The sequence below is a fragment of the Pagrus pagrus genome, assembly GCF_965226575.1.
Source record: "Pagrus pagrus genome assembly, chromosome: 10".
Classification (NCBI taxonomy): Eukaryota; Metazoa; Chordata; class Actinopteri; order Spariformes; family Sparidae; genus Pagrus; species Pagrus pagrus.
In genome coordinates, this window is record NC_140194.1 from 16,025,637 (window position 1) to 16,045,343 (window position 19,707).

At 40.6% G+C, this 19,707-nt stretch overlaps 1 protein-coding gene across 1 annotated transcript in view; it reads right to left on the reverse strand.

Moving 5' to 3' along the window:
• Positions 1-5,590: 5,590 nt before the first annotated feature.
• The window catches only part of plxnb2b (plexin b2b), a 132,744-nt gene continuing 118,627 nt past the window's right edge, over positions 5,591-19,707 (reverse strand). Inside the window, exons 26-37 of the mRNA XM_084363210.1 lie at positions 17,939-18,005; positions 17,384-17,530; positions 16,034-16,190; positions 15,008-15,108; positions 12,272-12,356; positions 11,710-11,861; positions 11,320-11,480; positions 8,419-8,566; positions 8,162-8,226; positions 7,971-8,046; positions 6,269-6,343; positions 5,591-5,700 (exon numbers count right to left, since the gene is read on the reverse strand). Coding sequence (XP_084219336.1) covers positions 5,596-5,700; positions 6,269-6,343; positions 7,971-8,046; positions 8,162-8,226; positions 8,419-8,566; positions 11,320-11,480; positions 11,710-11,861; positions 12,272-12,356; positions 15,008-15,108; positions 16,034-16,190; positions 17,384-17,530; positions 17,939-18,005 — 1,339 coding nt within the window. The 3' untranslated portion in view covers positions 5,591-5,595. The remainder of the gene's footprint in view (positions 5,701-6,268; positions 6,344-7,970; positions 8,047-8,161; positions 8,227-8,418; positions 8,567-11,319; positions 11,481-11,709; positions 11,862-12,271; positions 12,357-15,007; positions 15,109-16,033; positions 16,191-17,383; positions 17,531-17,938; positions 18,006-19,707) is intronic.

Genomic DNA, 19,707 nt, shown 5'->3' on the forward strand with positions numbered 1-19,707 from the left:
AAGAAAAGGATTGATCATTAAAGTTAGAGACAATAATTTAAACGTTTCGTGGATCCAAGTCTTAACATATGATGCTAGGCAATGCAGTGTTGCCACTTATGGGACATTTATGGTGGATGCTGCAATGTTGAACTCATTTTGGTCATATAAAATGAGTGCATCACATTTTAAATGATTATGCTGTGTGTTAGCTGTGAGTAGGAAAAACAAACAACAACAAAAATATTAATCTCAGTCACCCGTTTGACGTCGATGAATTCCTTTCAGTTGCTCTCAACTTTGCTCTATTATTGACTTGAATGCAGCAAAAGTGTTGAACGCTTCAAGGTCCTTCAGGCCCATCTGTCATTAGTCATCATGCAGCAACAGGTAGGGCTTTCCTTTTCAGAACATGGCACCTACATTACCAACAATGCAGTGTAGTCTGATAAAGTGTAGTAAGTCTCAGTCAAATCAAGTGAGAAGAGAATTTTGCCCCTCCATCTCTTACACTGAAATTGCATAAGGAGGGGATTTCTTCAGGGCCAGTATGTAGAATATAATTCCTTGCAGAAAAAAAATAAATGCGCATTTGCATATTGTTTTAAGGCCGACTTGAGGCTAAACAAACCCATCTGTTCCTTAACAGCCTACATTAATTATTTTTTTCTTCTATTTTTTTTTTTTTTTTTAGAGAACAGGGCGTTCTCTGGATGGGTGAAATGTTAAATACCATTCTCCTTAAAAAATGAGACGAGCAATAAAAACACCCTCATTTTTCTCTTGGATTTGAAGTATTTGCTTTCTTTAACGTGGGACCCATGTATATTGATTAGTGCAGTTAATTTTGTGTGGTTTGTCTATAATAACAGCATACATGTTTATTTGTGTGCATAGGTCTCTAAGCAATACAGCTTGATCTCAGTGATTCTACATATTTAAATAAATAACTACCTCAGTAAACTATAGGAAACAGACAGCAGATTAATAATGAAGCCAGACTGTTAGACTGCAAGTTGCTTATAAGTGCACAGATATGTCTACACTGAAACCACTACACACAGACAGGATAGGCTGAAGACATTTCAGTATGAAATTTTCTATCATTAATATTTGGAGTTCTGTATCTGTGGCTTGTAATTTCAAATCTCCCAGTTTTCTTCAGACAAGTCGGCCGGCTCTCTCTCCTCCCAGCCCATTATACTCCGCTGTTAAGAGAGAGACTGCTGCTGATTTAAGTGTCTGCTTATATAGTCTGGGTCGCTCTGGTATGCAGAATTTTGAATTCAAACCACTCTAAAATTATGTAGTTCTAAGTCTGTTAAAATGCCAGCAGCCCTAACAGGATATTTTAATTTGCTCTCTGGTGATCGCTAAGCTTAGAAAGCCCTAGAATCAGTTGTTGTTAAGCTTTAAATTATTCATCAGAACAACTGTTTAAAATGACACCACGCCATCATTGTTTTTATTTTCCACCAAGTTCTCCTCCTCCTCTTCCCCTAAGGCGGAAGAAATCAAAGCCAAATCTCATTAGAAGGTTTGAAACATGTGGAAGTGAAACACGACCTGCTGGTAAACACAACCATCTCCTGCTGAAGGAGAGGTTGGCTGCTGTGTGAGGAGCATCCCAGGCAGGAGAACGGAAGCCAGCAACATGCAGATTTTAACCCAATTTCTTGTGAGAAACCCTGCAAAGGAACTGACTTAAAATAATTGTTTTTCAGTGTGCAGTGTCATTTATTTCCACACATTGAAGGGCATAGTTATGTAGAAATCTTATCATAAGTGCTTTGCAAGCAAATAATTTTGACTCCCAGAATGATTTAAGCAGCGCGTCTTAATAGAATATAAAGTACAGTGTTGCCTTTGATTATGGAGCAGTGATCAAGGATAGTGTACATGATGCAGTGTTTGCGATAATCAAGTGTAATCACTCCTGCCTTGGCTGCCGCCCTTGAAGTTGCTCTATCTGTTGCTGCATCAATGATCTGCTCTGTTAGAGGACAGCCTGCGCAGGCCTCTGGTCTGTCTTTGATATCTGTGCCCCTGCGTCTGGGTTTGTTAAGCAGCAAGATGAGGCAATTTTGCCTTTCATCTTTCTTTTTTCCAATTTCATTCTTAGCTGTCAGTGCTTAATTAATGTTTTCGCAGCAATTTTTCAACCTTCACCGCCGATGACAGATAAGCTGTGCGGCTATTTACATTATCAACTCATTTCATGATGCCAGACCTTAGCTTCCAGTCTGTATTCTGAGCGGTGTGACAGGAAACTGATGTGGCATTTGGGGGGGGGGGAAACATTAGCGATCATAGGGTATGCTACACACGAGGGCTGATGCTATCAAGAAAGTCGTTTTGGGTCATAATATGCACAAATATCTGAAGAAAACTGTCAAGTTCAAGCACTTGGCCCTCGTAATGTGATTGGTTGGTTTGAAATAGACATAATTTTCATAAAATCCACCTATTCCGCCTGCCTGTGCTGTAAGCTCTTCTGTCAATCTAGGGACAATGTAATGAGCTGTGTAAAGACTTCCAGGAATGATTCAGTTTACCTCGACAAGAAATCAGCTACCTGTGGCAAGTGTTGCTCCATCGCCCAAGGTGATTATAACTCATGCAATATGAATGGCAGCGGAGTGTTCTATTGAAGCAAATCAATATTGTAGAAGTGAAAGAAACACAGCAGATATGAAGGGCGTATACGTCTCTGAGTTTATTCACGGAGGAGTGTATGATGAAACCTGTGGGTAACTGCTCCGTCCACACACAACTTTGTGAAATTAAGTTCATCCAGTACAACCAGATCAGGTACAAGATCGAGGATCTTCTGAGCTGCCTTGGATGGGGAGGAAAAAACGTTGGCTTCCAATAATGGTCCTGCACTGAAAATGGAGTGTCCCAGTTTCTTTTATCATTACAGCACATTCACAAGTTTCAAAATGGAAAAAGTCTCGACAACTGCACGAACAGTTTTTTTTCTCTTTTGTTTTTTTTTGTCCCAGGACTCAATGCATAGGATTATACAGTTAGAATACAGTATTTCAACATGTTTTACAAAGATTTATATGGTATAGGAAACAAGAAATAAAAATAATAACTGCACAGCAGTAAGAAAGGTCATTTGTCGAGTATAGATAGTCATTTATCGTACACACTGTGGAATAGCTGAGAAACACAGGGCAAGAAAAAAAAAAAAAAAAACACCGTTGGAACAATTTTGCGCTAATTTCAATCTACATACAGATACCCTTTTGATTTCAGACTAATTTAGAAATGCCAGACATTTTCAAGGGAAACCCAAATCACATTGGCCACTGTTTTACATTTATTCGTTTTGGCCTTTTGCCTTTGCCACCAAAGTCCTACTAAGCACACACCACAGACACCCAAAGGAAATGCACACATCAAAACTGCAACCATAAAAGAAATCATACTGAAATGTCTTCAGCCTATTGGCACGCAAATGGCTGCAGCAGGGCATCTAGCATTTTAGACAGCACACATAATATCACAAGTCCAAATACATTGCTGTGTCTATAGCACTATCATCATTATGATCACCTAGGTTACCAATAGAATAATTTAGAAACAATATATATGTATCATCCTATTTAATAAGGCACATTTTTGGTTAAAGAAAGGCTCTGAAAGAAGCTTCTTGCATCAACTCTGTCAGTGAGAGAGGAGTCAGCAGTAAACAACAGCGGAGACAAGGATGGAGTCTGCAGTCGGCATGCAATTAAGATCAAAAGCCTCCCCTGCTGATTCCATTATACAGAGTGCCACTCTGCACTGCGCTGAGTGGGCAGTGCCAAGTGCTGTTGGTCGGGATGCCAGGGTGCCATGCTGAGACGGCAGGCAGGCAGGCAGGCTCGAGGTCTGTGCAAACCTCTCCCTAGCCAAGGCAGGAATCGTTAACATTCTGGGGTCTCTGGAGCTCGTCACGCTCTGTCAACTACACACATCCATGATCAGATACAGGGAGCACAATTAAATCATCTGTCAACAGCAAAAACCTATAATTCAGGGATGAAACGTGGTGGCGTTTAATGGCCCAAGAAATATCAAGCCCTCATTCCTACCCTGTCGACATCTCGGCTCTGACACTGACATATCAACATTTCAATTACGATAACAATTATGTACATGATTGATTCTGACCTCACCAACATCATACAAAGGCTAAAACCACTGTAATTCTTTCAAAACGTACAATTTAAGTACCAGCTGCATCTCTGGCAGGTAATTAACATCAGCAATAGGCTATTTCATAGCTTTTTTATAGGCAGAATGCTTGATGAGTATTTGGAACATTACATGAGTAATACTAAAAAAATGGCACTAAAAATCATGAACACTAACGATGCGTGAATCAATTTGGAAATTTCAAACATATTGCTGATTTGCTACTGTTTGCGAATACATTTAAGAAGCTAGTATGACTGTCTATTGTGGCTCATGGTATTCTGACATTATTGCAGGGCTAACATGAGAGTCATGGCTCTATGGCAGAATAAAGTTGCATCTTGCTGACACACTTAAAAAAAGGGTTTACAGCAAAGAAAAATATCTTTAAACAGTCATTAACTGAAATGTGTTTTAAAAACATCTGAAATGTCCTGTGCTTTAGTTGAAGTGGAATGTATCATGGCACTGTACAATAAAGGGAGACAGACTGTGCTATTATCGACTTCCACCAGCACAAATGGCAATCCAGCTTGAAGCAAATCTGAGTCAAAAAGCAAAGAATTGAACTCAAATATATCTGAAACTACTGGTGACCCGTCATTCATTTGAGCCTGAACATTGCTAGATTAACCGGTGTCCTTGTGAGGACCCTTTGGTTTCTGTCAAAAAGCTCGGTGAGAGCGCAGGCTCCAGTGTGTCACTGGGTATGGGGGATTAAAATGACAGAAAGCAGGCGTCCCGTCGCCCTCACGCCTGACAGTAGGCATCCTGTGTGTGCACACACATTCCCACACATTCACACACACTCAAGTTCAGCAACGCACGCTCTTGTTCACATGTTGCACTTCGCACAGACATCTACGCACACACAGGCTAATAAAAACACTATCCGCACCACAAGGTGATCCATTTAAAAAGATAATTTTTTTCCTTATAAAGCTTTCCGCATAAAGACTGCACGATAAAAAAAATATATAATACAATTCTTAAAACCTTTTCTACACAGAAAGAAATTGAACATCTGATTATCTCCTGTGCCAGTGCTCCACAGAGGGGCTTAATTCGTCAGAGAGAGGTCTACCGCACTGCATTGTGGGCGCAATATTCAGTGAAGCATGAGTGAGCGCGCAGACCTTTAAGGTTTGGCAAGTGAGCTTTAAGGCGTACCTATGACAGTGTCACCCATCATTTTCTTCCTCTTTTTGCTCTCTATCTGCATTTCATTAGTCCCTGTTACGCCACAGTACCAAAAATTGTCCCAGGGCCAAGTTTATAGCACAATACCTCCACATGAATCCCTTCTCTCCTTTCCTTATTTCCATGTCTTATTCTCTAAAAGAAGAAATAAGCCCCTGTAGTCACTGGCAGTATCCTACCATTCCCCTTCCTCCCTCCCTCCCTCCCTCCCTCCCTCCTCTCGGTGGGTTAGAGATCAGTCACTTTGTTTTCCAGAGCGGCTGCTATCTGCTGGAGCCGCAGGGTCAGCTGTTTACTCTGGGCAGCTGGGTCCTCTTCGAGGGATGCGATGATCTGAAAGAAGGAGGCAAGGCAAAAGGACATTAGTGGCGGAGAAGGTAGCAGAAGTCAAAAAATAATAGATGAAGAGGAAAAAGAGGAAGAATTGGGCAGGAGAGGGCAAAAGAAGAATGCCCGAAAAAAGCGAGGAACCAAGGACAGCAGAGACGGATAGAGAATGAGCGCAGGACAAAGAGGAAGAAAAAGGGCGGAGAGTGGGAGGAGAGGATGGTGTTACTTCGACATCAACAGTCACGTCATATAAGCTGTTATTGTTTGTGAGCCCCACTTAGGGGAGACTGACAGCCCCATTTGTTTATCCAACTTGTTCATTAGGTTTTGTTTATCCCCTTTCGTGACCTCAAGTTGCAATGCACAATGGACGCTTAAAAAATCAATTCCCAGAGCAATTTTCCAATTCACATCCCACAGAAATGCTTTCAATTAAAATTTCATACAATCACTCTTCTGGCATATCGAGAGTCAAGAGAGGAAAAAAGGAAAGGCAATAATATAGTGGGCAGTAGTGCATTCAGAGGAATAGCCTCCTTTGGGTGCGATAGGAAAGAGAAGGGCCTCTTACCCCATCGTAGTATTTGCTGGCGTACTGGTAAAGCTGATGGAGAGCCACTTGTGTGTTCAGTTTGTCTGTGTGAGACTGGAGAACATAAAGAACAATTTAAAGGTTAAAGAGAAAACGTAACTAAACCATAAAAGTGCAGAGCTGAATGAGCGATCCACAGTGCTTCATGTTTCCGTTTGCACAGAAAAATAACTGTTAAGGCAAAAGAGACATGCTATAATATTAACCAGCATTCATTAAAGTTATAACACGTGATCCTTTCATCAAATAAAACCCAGTTCTGTTACCATTTCTAGATACAGCAGTTTTTATTGCTGGTGGTGGAGTGTGCCGTTCCCGAACTTACTGCCAACGTAAGCTGAACATCACAATACCTGGAATTTCCAACTCCAGCTCGTTTATATTAAACAACATTGGCTTGGAAAATTTGAGATGACTTTTATTGTAAAGTGGTCACAGAAAATGCAGCGTACCGATACTTAAGTACAATACTTAAGTACAATTTTGAGGTACTTGCACTTTCACTCCACTACATACATTTAATTAAATCTATTCACAAGTTACTCTACATATTTCAGGCTGCATCATCATTTTATTTTTTTTATTTAACGCCAATTCAATTAATCAGAAAAATTCTGAATATCTGATTTGATAATTGGTCAGGCAGATAATTGGTTGACCTACAGTATAGTAAGTATACATGTAAATATACAATGTATAAGTAAATTTATTGAAAAAAAGACTTGGAAATACTTTTACTTTCACTTTAACCAAAGTAATATTTTCTACATGATATCTTTACTTTTACTCAAGAAGGACTTTTCCCTACTTTTTACAACAATGGTTAGCGCTGACCTCCATGTTGCAGGGAGTATTAAAACAACTATAACCAGCCTCACTAGTAAACTTTTCATCCAAATTAAGCACACATTTATGCACTACTATTAAACACTACTGTATGTACAGTAGGAGTTGGTTCATCAAGATTAACAGCTGGTGGAGCTTTTTCTCCAGTTGGGTGCCACTAAAACCATTGTAGAAGAAAAAGATGTCACAGGATGACGTAAATAAAAGAGCTCCGGTCTACTCGTCGCTCCACACAATCTGGTGTTATCTCTGCTGCTATTTTATGTCTTCGGGGCAGGAGAGGCTTCGCATAACATCAAAGTCAAATGCTTCGTGCGCATCATTATTTTTTGTCAAGTCTGTTTCCATTGCATTTTGTAGCATTGTGCTTTTATCGATGCATCAACTTTTCCACCTCAGCCACACGTTAAGATTTAAGTTTTTTTTGTTCTTTTACAATCAGATTAAAAATGTGCATCAACACAGGTGAATGCAAATGCACTCAGTGAGCTGTTCAATGCAGAGTTGTTAGCAACAGGCTTCACACCTACACCTCCTCAGCAAGGTTAACAATTGTTGTTACTGTGCCCTGTTGTTGTGTGGGAGGCTTGGCATAATGAAAAAGGGACGATTTTTGACAGACTTATTAAAACAAAAGAAGTTTGTTTGCATTTTAAACAGACACATTAATTGTATGTTTAACAAAGTAAAGTAAAAGCTCAGGGAGTGTGTGCTGTGGTGTTAAACCTCACTCGCTGTTAGACACCGATGTCAGAAAATTCACAAGGACTGACATCTTCAAGGATTTTAACTTTAAGAGCAAAGTGGCAGAGGAAATGCCAGCTGCGTCTCTTACCCGTGACACTTCTGCCAGATGAGTGTTCATGTCCTGGTCACTGACGGATATCATCTGCCTGATGCCCTTGTAGTAACTACACACAAAGACAGACACACACAGAGGAGAGAAGAGGTTGTGATGTAATTGTGAAAATCTAAAAGTATTCTAAAACAGAAAAGAGAATATTGTAAAGCGCTGAGAACACTTACTCGTCCACCATCTTCTTATAGGTGGAGATCTCCTTTGCATAGAGTAGTTTGTTACTTGGAGAGTCCTAGAGACAAAAAGTGGACACGACAGTGAAAACAATGGCACTCTAGAGTGATTGACCTATGACATTCCTCTTCTCACTCCTTTTTATTACTCATGTAAACCACTTTGTTCTAATCGTCTTTGTCTTGTCTCCCATCTTCCCTCTTGCCCTTTCACCTCTTTCCTCCTCCTCCACCTTCCCGTTTCCACTCACCCGGCTGAGTTTGTGCTCGCTCTTGGTGCAGGCGTCCATGAAGGTCTGGGCGATGACGGAGAGCGAGGCGTCCACCACTTCAGACACGTGGACGTCGAAGATGAAGTGGGGATTCTTGAGGATGTTTACCCAGAACCGCAGAGGAAGGCTGCATGGGGAAAAGGGCAAGAAAGCAGTCTATCATCGAGGTTGTTATCATTATTATTGCAGCAGAATGGGAGAAAATCTCATCAACCATGATGCATCGATGAATTTGTTAGAGTCAGGGAGGCATTTCATGTGTGAGAGCAATTGCCTGAGGCGCAATTGAATGCTGTACATGATAATAACAGGGATGGAGAGAAGTCTTTCTTGTCACTTAATATCACTGTTTCATACGATACCAACCTCTCTGACAATCATTGCTGTTCAAAAGAAAATTAAACGAAAAAGAGAAAAAATTACCTGGAAGATTTTTTCTTATTAATAGTAGATGCCAGGCAACCGTTGGCATGCCTCTCTAGCCAACAGTGATAAGAAAGGCTAAAGTAACACCTAAACCTTGACCTTTCAAGTTCCCACGCAGCCCAACAATCGAAAGTGCCAACTACATAATGCAATGCTCGAGTACTCTCGATAATTTCCCTTCTGAACAGGAAAACACACGCTCTATACACTTCTTTTCAACCTTGTTTCAGCTTGTGAATTCAAAAGAAAATACAGTAGTTTCCAAAAAAGGAAAAAAAAAACACCCCTCCCTGATCGCTGTGAATGCCCCGCCATCTGAGACACGAAACGCACACCGTGTAAAATTCATACTGGTTTGGCAATATCTCCGGGGAAGGCTGCAGTGAGAATACAATGGAGGCATAAAAATAGCAATGTTGCTATAATCACAGAATTAAATTAGCTTGGGACGTAATTACCATGTTTGTTTGTTGTTGTGCCTCATACACACATTCATATTTAATACATGGCCCTCAGTTGATTTGATAAACAGAACGGGTGGATGCAGAATGTGGTGTGGAGTGTAGTAAGTAATTAAATCGCTCATCTTCTGTCCTTGTGTGGGTGCTCTCTTGCCAGCCTTACGTCAATCACTGGCATCTACATGCAACACGTCGTCTTGTATGCTTGAGCCTTAGCCGACGTGACACTAATTTATGCACTTAAATGTCACATGGGAGCAGGGGGATTGCGAATGCAAACTAAGTGAGCTGAAATTGTGCATTTGTATTCAGCTCTTTCTTGGATAAGTAAGTTTTATTTCTTGGAGAGTTAATGTATCTCAGGCGACGGGATTTGTTTTCAGGCTCAGGCGGTCTGTGTGTGCTAGGGGAGATTTGCAGTCACTGGGGGAAAGTAGCTAAGTACATTTATTAAGTATTGCGCCTAAGTACAAATTTTAAGGACATTACTTGAGTATTTCCAAGTAAACTGTTTCCAAGTGCTACTTTATACTAGAAATGTTGTACTTTTTACTCCACTACATATATTTGACAGATATAGTTATTAGTTTTCAGACTTAAAGGAGACCTATTATTCTTTTTGATTTTTTCCTTTCCTGCAGTGTTTTATATTTCTTCTGCTCCATGTAAAAGTCTGCACCAACAGAAGATCCTCTCTCCAACAGGAAACACTGTTCCTGAAACGCCTCATCAGTAGTCTCACCTTTAATTCTGTGACTTTGTGACCTCACAGTACATCATACATATGCATAATTACTGACTTGCGGCTAGTTTGGCACTAAAGAATTAATTTAGCACAGCAGCTTTGTTGTTCTTAGCAGTGCTGGCTCAGGTGTGTGTGAGCTGACCAATCAGAGCAGACTGGGTATTCAGGAGGCGGGGCCATAAAGAGACAGGAGCTCAAACAGAGCGTCTCAGACAGAGGGGGAATACAGTGCTGCAGAGCATTAAAGCATGTGAACCTATTCTAGCAGAAACCCCAAATAAAATGGAGAACCTGAAAAGAAGAATAATATGTCTCCTTTAAGATTTTACATGAAGAACATTTGATAAGCTTGAGCAGATATCTGAGTCGTTAGAAGTTCCACCAAAGAAATATTTCCCCACTTAACTTCTCAGAAGATTTCATTTTAATAACTGTGAGAGGGCCAAAGAGGTAAAATTATCCACTATTTCAAAAGAGAAATTGGAAAGAGTGGCTATTATTGAGATTCCAGACAGTGGTTGGCAAAGTATTTGGGTAATGCACCATAAATCCACCAATTTACAGACTTTAGGGGAATTTTACTTGTAAAATCTGATCTGTTTCTTTATAACACCAATAGTAAAAAGTGAGCACTTAGACAGTGGATCATTTGGTGTAGATCACTCACATATCTTTTGGAAAAGACCTTAAATAATTTGGTTTTAGAGATTGGTACGTAAATTGTTATGAGTTGTATGGTACTTTATTTCTTTGAAGAAAGTGTGGTGGCAAGCAACAGATATTTGGTTAAAATACTGTTATTGTGAGTAAGAAGCTATTTTGGGAAATTGTGGAAAGGTAGTGCCCTCACAAAGGACAGATTCCTAATGATTGTTAGATAAATCATCTTAATGAAACACCTGACACATATTTTGAGACTGCAACAGGTAAAAATGGATGAAAAATTGGAAAAATGAACATTCTGAAACACTCAAAATAGCAAATCGGAACAGAGCTGCAAATAAATGACAGAAATAACGTGAATACATTTCCCCAAACTGTATTCTTACTGTCATTGAGGGCTACAAATCTTTTACCAATAAAGACTAGAGTGAAACATTTTATATTTCATAAAAAATAAAGATTAAAGTCCCAAAAATGAATGCAAATTTGTGTGGCAGAACATTTAACTTCAGTAAAGTATCCGGTATTTTCTTCCACCACTGTTTCCAGTACATACAAATGGAAAAAAGCATGCAGTACTTTTACCTATTAGTCTTCCAGATATGGATGGTCTCTTCATCCACATTGTTGTGTTTCAGCGCTTGCTCATCCAGGAAGTCAAAGAAATATTTGACAGCCGGTGGCACCACTGCCCCGGAGCACAGCACGCTGCGGAAGAAGTCATCCACAAACTGCTGCAGTGTTCCCTGAAAGGGGCCACAAATAATGTGAGACAGCGCAGAGACGGAGAGCAGAGCCAGAAATATCAAACCCCTCAGACACACAGCCATTTGCACGTTTTGCCAGTGAAGATTTTCAGGCTTTTCTGCTTAAGCATTTTCTGCCAAAACCTAGAAGCCATCAATCAAAGTTGGATTTCAACTCAAACCCGTGTCTGGAAAAGCAAAAATCGAGTAGATAATTCTGTCTCTGTACCTTGACAGAAAGGAGTCGTGTTAAATAGATCTCTGTAATGGCTTTGGTCATCGACTTGTCCTTTATGCTCCCTCGTTTGGATTTGATCTCATCCAGTTCGTCTGCCGGCCTCACCAAGTGAAACACCTTGTCATCTTCCAACAGAGCATTCCCTGTCGGGGGGGAAAAACAACACTGTAAACTTTCCTCTAATAATTCACCTCCTTATTTATTCATGCACACTCTCACCGAACATATTCAGATGATGAAAAAGGGAGGGTGTCAACCTCAATTTGAATGCAGAGAGAATATCCAAGTAGAAATGCTAAACAATCATCTATTCTGAAATGCACATAAAAAGCCAGAAGATAAAAGCGCATATTATTCCAGCATAATCTTCAAGTGTGCGATACATAAAACAGCATGAATTAGCATGTTAAATTAGCGCAGGGATGTTGACAAAAGCCCTGGGGGGAAGAAACAAAAGCAAGCATTATATGCTCAAGCATACACCTGATCTATTCTTCGGGTTCAACAAGTGTGTGTTCGTGTGTGCAGTGTGTGTGTGTTTAGAGACACGTACGCTCTTCATGATTTTCCTGGTTCTGGTCATAGTTCTGCTGAGTATGAAGCACTCTGGACAAGACTAACGTGGCGTTATCTCGCACCTGCAATGCACATAAAAGTCTTTTGTTAGACAGAAAGCACACACAACAATACATACTTGCTTCACACACCCGAAAGTTAATTGGCGCTGTGACTGAGGTCAGCTGGCTCTTTTACTGCCCCAGAACTAATTTGTAATCAATGTGATTGAGTGGAAAGCAACAGTGGGTCTTTATTGGGGTATTTACAGGCCATTTTCGTTGGTGTCGACCCTTTATTGACCCCTCAAATACTGCGATTAGCACTTCTCTGGCTCAGCCAATGAATCTATGGCACCAAGGCTAACCTCTAACAGCAACTGCAAGACATCTACGGGGAGGATGAAAAGAAGAGGAGCACCTTTGAAAGAGGAGGATTGAAGTGGCCAAAAGAAGGACAAGTGGGGGATATTTGTGAGTGACCTTTATTTTCCGGGAATCAATACAGTGCCAAGAAGATTTAGTGGCTTTCTGTCGCCATTGAGAGCTGACAAGAGCAAACCAAGACCAGGCACTTGTGCTGCCTGGCGATGAGAAAATAAAAATTGTTGGCATGTTGCTCAACGGACGAAGGCAAACAGTGAAGGAAAACAGCTAAACAGTGCTTTCTTGTGTGCTGGATTTATGGACAGGTTTACCTTTGTATAAACAGATTTTTGTTATAAATGCTCCATCAGCGCTCCAGAGTGCTTAATAAACCTGGAAATTACAGATTTATTGGTCATTTAGGTGCGGTGGAAACAGATTGTGAAGAAAAAATCATCACCTTTTAAGTTAATATAGCGAAGTTGTCTGCAAACAGTTGCTTAATTACACATCCAGCAGTTACAGAACAACATTATCATTAATTGTAAGTCGTGTTTTCTGGTCCAATCATCTCTCTTTTTTTGGTCTGTTTTGGTCTCCATCAACTCCTGAGGGAAATATCTGACAATTTTTCTGCTAAACGCTTCACGATGTTCACCAACTAGTCGTTAACTGCGTCTGTCTGCTGTTTGGTGCTAGGCAGGTAGTGGAAAGCAGGTTTATGGAGCTTTTTCTTTTATGTGGGGTTTTATTATGTGCCCATTAAGAAGCACTTTAAGATCTGTCAAAGGCCTTAAAGGACCAGCCTCACCAATTTCATTATCTGTTATACATGTCATGTTATATGTTAACTTATACATCACATCTTTACCTAGATTATGTCATACTTACAGTACATAGTTATACATTTCCTGGATTGACTAACAAACTTCTGTTATCTCAAGGGAGGATTTTCAGTCACAGATTCAGTTACAAAAATGAAATTTTAATATTTACAATAACATAAAAACAGTTTGTTACTTTATTTTGGGCTCTAATTTTAGTGAGTTTCAAGTTCTGCCCTGGGGTGAGCCCCCTTACAATATACAGTTAGCATTATCTTGTATATGGTTATGTTGAGAGATTTAAAGCTTCTAGGGATGTCATAAATGTTGAAGTCAAAGGATAACTTTTACACATTAAAGTGTGTTTACAGGTCTTGAGGAGTCTACTGCATTATGTGAAAATATGATAATTTGATAAATTGCCTCCAGTCGTGTCCCTCAGAGGCTGAGTTGCATTGTGGGTCATTTAGGAGCCGATATCTCTGGTTCTGCTGTATTCGATATCAATCATTTGTTTTTAAACTGTCCATAATGAGTCCAACAGTTTGCAACCACTGGACTGCTTCTCAAAACCTTGAGCCTAAGCTACCCACAATGAGTGACATCACTGGAGGCAATTCATCAGATAACAAGCAGCTTCCTCTGGAGCAACAAAAGGCTTTATGCTACTTTTTTCCCCACATATGCAGGAGTACTCTTCAAGATCTGTAAACACACATGAATGTGAAAAATTGGTGGTGATACTCTTTAAAGAATAGTTAAACTTTCACTTTACGGCAGAGAGTGAAATGAAAAAGACTGTCACCACGTTCGTGTCTGGCCGTTAAGTATAAGTTTACAGTCATTAGCTGAGCACAAAGAGCTGAAAAAGTGAGAAAATAGGCCTATCAGCACCTCTAAAGCTCACTCATTAAGAGCCAAGCTAGCCATTTCCCCCTGTTTCAAGTCTTCGTGCTACACTAACCAATTTGAAGCTGGTTGGAGCTTCATATTTGATGGACACAACCCAAAATCTTCTCTTTCAAGAGCTGACAAAAAATTAGGAGCGAGAGAGAGAAGGGGGATTGCAACCAAGGTCCTCATCTGGACTCAAACCAGGGACAATTTTGTAGTCAGCACCTCATTTATTTTTGCCATAAAAAGCAAATTAAAAGTGTACTGCCAGGCGAATGAGGAGCTGTTGTTATCAACATGCAAGTCAGAAAAAAATAGTTTTTGACACATTTACACATCTGCACATTGATCTGACTTGTGGTAGATGAAAAATAAATTAAATATGTAACAGTTTTGTGGTAATAAGGCAACAAAAGTATGAATCAAAGAATGACATGATGTCTGCTGATCTACAGCAAACACAGTTTTCATGCACACCACTGTGACTGAAACGGTGTGAAAATAGGCAACCTCATTCACATCCACACACCCACATACAGCTCTTTACCTCCCCTCTGCCTCCTCACATCCCATGCTATTTTCAGTCTCCCATTTAAAAAAAAAAAAAAATATAATAATTAATATGTTTTTTTCAATTTCGTCAGTACTCACGTTGTAGTGTGCCAGAGTGTTGATGCGTTTCCACCTGCCCTCTTTCTGGGAAGTCAAGTCCAGATCAGACAAAATCTGCCCTGTTGAGCCCGGGCGCCACTCTGTTGTGAAGGCAGGAACAGGGAGTCAGTCAAAGTGGAAGTTATGTCTGCTAGGGTGAGGTGTACTGCAATGTTTGACAAATTGTCACCATTATTAAGTATGTATTTGTTAGATTTTTTTTTGGTATCAATTACATTGATTTCATCTTGGATCACTATTAGTCTGGCGTTATCCTGTAAAAATGTGGTCTTAAATAATAACCAGCTACCCATCCGACTGTCTGCCCGGCTCTCTCCTGGGATTTACTGACCCACTTGAGTTAATTTCAGGTGAAAAAGTGACAGATCAGTATTTACTGAATAATTTAGATCTAATTCTGAACTGTGATTTGCAACCCAACGTTTCCAGTTTAGAAACATCTGACGCCACTGCAGACCTGAGCTCAACGCCATCTGTGCCATATGATTCATTTACGAGTACCGCCAAATAATAAGGGGGTTATCTTTCTGATTCACCACGAGAGAAGATGGATCTCTGCTTATCTAAAATGTATAAAGGAATGAGATCTACGGCGTGCGTGGGAATAAAAGATGGCTTTGATGTTGGAGAATTTCTATAGCGCTTTAGCCTTTCAAGTGAGTCCCCAAGGTTTCTCACTACGGTGGAGAGTAAAAGTTTGTTTAGGGATGAAGGATTTCTTCATGATGCAGACACCGAATTACTGAAGGAGCTTTATTCATTCCCCAAACTGAGACAAAAAGAGATCAGCTTCAAAATATATATTAATGACATTAAAACTAAATAAATAATTGCCTATTTGGATAAATGCATTCTGATTTAATTAAAAATGCATTTCAGTCAGGACAGAAATAGCCTCTTCATTTTGACATCCTCGCTCCTCCCTGTAACTTTTACATTATTCATCATTATTTGATGTTTTCTGCTTCAACTCATCCTCCTCTCCGGTGGCCCTCATTTACTCACCCAGTGTGACACTGTCGACCTTGGGCCGCTGGGAGTACGGCAGGTTCCTGTACACCTGCTCTATGATCTTCTCCTTCACCTGTGAGATGGTGTCACAGTTCAGCACCTTGACGGACGTCACATCTGGACCCTCGCTCTGCACCAGCACTTGCAGGGTCTGGCGCACAAACACACACAAAAATCACATCCACAGTAAGCCCACGTGGTTATAGCGTGTGTGCCGAACACGCGCACCTACGCACACAGATGAGAAATATGCAGAAATATTCAAACATGGCCAGAGCACACAGCCACCCACCCACAAACACACACCCGCATGCTCTGTCGGGATGTTGTCGTCATGGCAACCGGGTTTCTATAAGCACGCACACACATACACACACGCACCACGGTGACACCTGAAAGGACTCCTGTCACCTTGGCCAACTAATGACCAAGGCTCAGCGGGAGCAAACTCTGACCCACGTCGCCTCCCACACTCAGTCACTCAGTCAGAAATAACTAACTGACCACTCGACAGATTGAGGCGGTGGGGGAAGGCAATCCAATTGCAGTGTCAACATTCACAAGCCCGTCTACATTTCAGGTGAATGGGAAGAGCTTGCTGTGAATTAAAGCCAATAGGAAACACTGAGTCTGTCTGTGAAATCTACCTCAATGCGTTTTTTCTCTCCCTCTGTAATTCAATCACAGAAGGCGATCCATCATGGCGGGAGACGTGTAATTCAGGCTAATTTGATAATTGTCCTCGACAACGCCATTACCCATGGGTCTTTTTATTTGTGCTGACTTTAACAGAAAACAGCTGTGTTCACATTAGCTTCCATTATTGAAACACGATACCAAAGCGAGACACACAGGCTTTTCCTGACTCCCGATAAAACTGCCCCGACGGTTAAAGAGCAGGTGCAGGTTGAGGCGTGTTTGTGGAGGTGGCTTGTACTCTATACTTGTATCTACTTGTAGTACTTTCACCCAAGCCGTGCATTTGCACTGCTATATTGGAATGTGTCGCCTGTGTCGTTTCTGAGCAGCGAACACTGACACTGAAAATGGATGTCACACAAAAGCGGGCAGTCGCCTGTGGGGTTTTTGGTGGTTACCATGGCAACTACACTGTGTGTGTGTGTGTGTGTGTGTGTGTGTGTGTGTGCGTGTGCATGTTTGTGTTGCTCACCAGGCACAAAACACCATGCAATCTCAAAGCGCTGTGTGCAGTTTTTGTGACTTAGAGTTTGCATTTGTGTGTGATTTTATGTGTGTGTGTGTGTGTGTGTGTGTGTGAGTGAGAGAGAGAGAGAGAGAGAGAGAGAGAGAGAGAGAGAGTGTGTGACTGTCCATCCATCTCACCAGGACGGAGTACTCTACATCGTCGCCCAACAGGCCTGTGTCGTTGAGGGTGTACTTGGCTTTCTTCACTCTGGCGTCCACAGGTCCTTTCTCGATCTGGTGCTTGATGGCTCGGAACAGTTTGTACAAGGGCTCGCCTGCAGAGTCCTGGTACACACACACACACACACACACACACACACACACACACAAAAACGCACGCATGCACGCACACACACACACACACATACACACACACACACACACACACACACACACACACACAAACCTGTTTAGAAGTTGTTGTCAAGAAGCTAATTGTTGTGATTAGCAGTTTAGAAGACGGATAAATGCACATTATCAATACCGAGCGCTAATGAAAGAAATAGAGAAATCCATGTGTCCGCCCCATAGTTAAATGCTGTAGCATGTCATTTCACGCATTTTCTGTATCAGCGATTAGCGAGAAATCAATAATGAAGAAATTAGACAAATTAGAAAATATATATGTTATCGCTCCCTGCCACTTGAGTTAAAACAATTAAAAAATACACTTTAAATGAACCAAAATGTTACCTTCAAAAACTGGTAAAGGCATATGGACATCCAGTTGCACAGCATTCTTTCCACCACTGTCTCAGACCTGGAAAAACACATTTTACAAATACAAGTTCATTATTTTGGTGTATTAATGCTGTGTGCTAAGCATTCCACATATTACATTTGATTAGGAAAACTAAGACAAATGTAATATTAATATTAATATTTTCATATGCCACTTCTGAATCTGTAAAGGAAGAACCACTGAGAAAGAATCACTTCTTGCCCATAATGGATGTTATGTAGATGCTCAAGGTGTGTGAAAACTGAGCGGAGGGCTGTTGAAACAGGCGGGAACTGTCTTTGTCTTTAACTATTTTATGATATTTGTGATATTTTATTAAGTCTATGTACTCAGTAAAAGTTGAATGACAGGTACCACTTATTAATCACTATTTTCATTGTACCCTCTTGAAAAAAAGTGAGACTACTTTTTTAAAACAGCATTTACAAAATGTCAACAAGTGAAATTTCTGCACAGCTTGACAATGTCACGCTATTTTAATTCAAAACTCATGTCAATGGTCACTTGACGGATCGCCCATTCTAATGTCAGATATCCACTGGTGGCGCCTGTTGTTAGCTGCTAGCATGCCTAATTAGATATCTTGTATATAACGGGGCCTGTGTTGGCACAATGGCCTAATCAGCATAATGAGCCACTCCATTGGGGGATAATTAAGATGTGTACTTGCATAACAGCCAGTCACAGCGTGCCCAGCCACAGCAGACAGTTGAGATCATATAACCCCCTCCCAGCAGTGATGAGCAACTGTACTGTCAGACAAGCGGGTCCTACTGAGGGGGCTGTCAGTGGATGATTTGACCTTGACGTGATCATTACAGTGAAGGAAGCGATAAAGAACAAAGCCTGCTAAAAATAGAGCCTCTTTTCTGACGTCTATTTACTCAAGTTAGTCAGCTGGATGTTTACAGGCTCTAATACTACACAACAAATATGAAATGTTGCCAAAAGAGAAACAATTGAGCAATTCATCTTAGATAATATCAGATGAAAGCATTCACAGTGCTTGGCAAGTTACTAAAAATACAGAATAACTTATCAATAAACAATAATGACTTATAATTTCATGCTTAACACAATTTTTTTATTTTATTTTTTATTTAAATGATTCATAGCTAATCTTTATAATGTAACAATTCACCTCTCCTCTTAGGGAAAAGAGGAATTTGGGTCAGATAAGATGATTAACAGGTCAGCTGATGAAAGCTGTTCTGATCAGGATTGACACCAGGTCAACATTAGAAAGGATGTCCTTTTTTTATTAGTGATCGCTGAAAAATCATCCTAATGCAGGATTATGTCCGAAAGCAACTAGCAGAAAGCCAAAACAATTTGTCTTATGTATCAACAACAACATCATTGAGTAATTTGACAACCACACCCCTTTTGTAAACATCTATAGGATACGGAGATGAAGAAGAGGATGGAAGAGAACAGCGATAGAAGAATCATCCAGCACTTTGTGCTTGGAATCAAGGGAGGAAAAAACAGAAGGAGAAACAGAAGGAGGAGGACTGGAATAGATCAAGCAGCAGTCTGGCTCTTGATAGTGGACTACAGTAGTCAACAGACAACAAGGCAACAGAATGAAACAGTCCACTGCATCTTGAAGTGAATCCCAGTCCTCCTAAAATGTTAAAAATACTGCTGCCAGGGTTTGGATATGGAGGGACTCTGATTATAGAGCTGAGAAATGAGGACATCTAACAATTCGAGGGCC